The sequence below is a fragment of the Amphimedon queenslandica genome, unplaced genomic scaffold (genome assembly GCF_000090795.2).
Source record: "Amphimedon queenslandica unplaced genomic scaffold, v1.1 AMPQUscaffold_11649, whole genome shotgun sequence".
In the NCBI taxonomy this organism is placed as follows: Eukaryota; Metazoa; Porifera; class Demospongiae; order Haplosclerida; family Niphatidae; genus Amphimedon; species Amphimedon queenslandica.
Genome location: NW_003548109.1, coordinates 6,557 through 8,569, shown reverse-complemented (window position 1 = coordinate 8,569; position 2,013 = coordinate 6,557). Strand labels below are relative to the sequence as shown.

The 2,013-nt window shown below is 30.2% G+C and overlaps 1 protein-coding gene across 1 annotated transcript in view; it reads left to right on the top strand.

Annotated features, from left to right (window-relative positions):
* The first annotated feature begins 14 nt into the window (after positions 1–14).
* The window catches only part of LOC109589081 (uncharacterized), a 4,791-nt gene continuing 2,792 nt past the window's right edge, over positions 15–2,013 (top strand). Inside the window, exons 1-11 of the mRNA XM_020005205.1 lie at positions 15–103; positions 153–200; positions 250–905; positions 949–1,095; positions 1,186–1,318; positions 1,368–1,423; positions 1,465–1,537; positions 1,591–1,653; positions 1,715–1,801; positions 1,847–1,879; positions 1,933–1,988. Coding sequence (XP_019860764.1) covers positions 303–905; positions 949–1,095; positions 1,186–1,318; positions 1,368–1,423; positions 1,465–1,537; positions 1,591–1,653; positions 1,715–1,801; positions 1,847–1,879; positions 1,933–1,988 — 1,251 coding nt within the window. The 5' untranslated portion in view covers positions 15–103; positions 153–200; positions 250–302. The remainder of the gene's footprint in view (positions 104–152; positions 201–249; positions 906–948; positions 1,096–1,185; positions 1,319–1,367; positions 1,424–1,464; positions 1,538–1,590; positions 1,654–1,714; positions 1,802–1,846; positions 1,880–1,932; positions 1,989–2,013) is intronic.

Sequence of the window (2,013 nt, the reverse complement as noted above, 5' to 3'; positions counted from 1 at the left end):
GGAGCCATTTGTAATGATCATTGCAAACTGGAAGTGTTTGCTACAATTTTGTGTAAAGTAACAGCTGCTGCTGGGATAGGAATAGCCATTAAAAATGAATACAGTAAGTAATTGCCCACATGCATAATATGCTGCTAACAACTCTATGATAGGAAAAATTTTTTGCAGGCAAGATTTAATTTTGGTGAAAAACAATGGTGGTAAGAATTATTTTGTTGTATTAAATTGGTTTACAAATGAAATATATAGATAAAGGTTTGAAAATTCATTTTCCACTTCACTTAACATTGCAGTTTAAATCGATGCGTTTACAATTTGGAGACACATTTGTTAAGGTGGAATCAATTTTGAAGACAGTCTCACAACCGACAATTGATGAAATCAAAAAGTCGTTGAGATTTTCCTACAATACATTACGCCCTCAACTGGATTTGTGTAAAGATATAACCGGCATCTTAGAATTAATGAGTGATAACAGTTCACTTGATGATATTAGCATGTTAGAGTATCTTGTCAATAAGCTAAATATAGAAGAAGCTAAGTTAGTGGTTCAGGAATACAAAGAAGTAATAGAGGAGTTTAGTAAAACAGAACTTAGTAAATGTTTGCACGAGTGGTTTTCATATGCTTCACCACTTCAATGTGAAAGGATTACCATTGTCGTTGATCAAGAAACAGAAGATTACACACTAAAAGATGTCAGGAGATTATCAGCTAATATATTTGATGAGCTTTCGCCAAATGTCAGGCTAAATGTTGTTCGGGATGAAAATTCATTCACTATCACTTGTTCCTTCCCTTTGATTCTATCTGAGCAGTTAATTACAGCTGCTCTTAATAATATTGATGTATTGAAAGAAAACAAAGTGAAGAGATTGACCATTGGATACTGCACTGTGTATGAGGTAAATAGACTATTTTATGAACTGATTTTATTATTAACAACAGATAAAGGACACCTCCACTGCTACTACAACAGAAATAGATGAATACACCTCATCATTATCAACTAGTAGTGGATTAATGAAACAATTGATGCTGTCATTGAGTGTACAACTGATTAATAGTAAAGAGGAGGTTACTACTTTAAATAAGGTATATGATGACTTAGTCAAACATTACATGCAGTTTGGTTCCATGTCTTTATAAATTATCATAGCTTGTTACTTTTAATTCTTTTTATAGGAAAATATGACAGTTAAAAGAGGTGCACAGTTATCAAAGAAAGAAGCAGAATCATTGAAGGAAACATTGGATGCCACAAACAAGATAGTGAGGGTTAGTATAGCAGAGAGTGATAAGTTTAAAAGAATGGCAGGTATAAAGAATATGATATTCTTTTTGATAACTTATTTTACTTCAATTAGCTGAAAGTAGTCAGTTATTGCAAGAGAAAGTATTACATTTAACAGAACGTGAAGAAGTTAAAACTATTTCATTGTTATTATTATGATATAATAATAGGAGAATGAGAATCTGAAAGAAATTAAAGAATTGCTAGAAGAACAGCTTGCTTTATTTCAATCTGAAAAAGCAGGTACGTGTACATTGTATATGTGAATATAAATAATACATTTGAATAATAAATAGAACTAGTTGAGAAGATTGAAGAAACACAAATACAGACAGTATTACATCAGGAAGAGAATGAAGGTATATACAATAAATATGATATATACAAGAAGTGACTCGCTTATATTAATTAATGTTGAAGCTAAAAGCAATGAAGAAATAGAAATGTTACAAATGAAAATTACAACAATACATTCACAAAGAATGGAGATGGATAAAAAAGTGCAAGGTGAATATGAACAGGTTTAGTTACTTATTAAAATTATTGGGTTAGAACTAATGTTGAAAAATAAAGAATTAGAGAAAGGTACATGTATTATATTTTAAATTTACTTATAATTTTACAATACTTTATTTTAGCTTTGCCAAAAGACAAAAGTTATCAAGTGAGCCTAAATGTAAATTCACTTGTTATAGCAACTAATAATAGGAAAATGATAA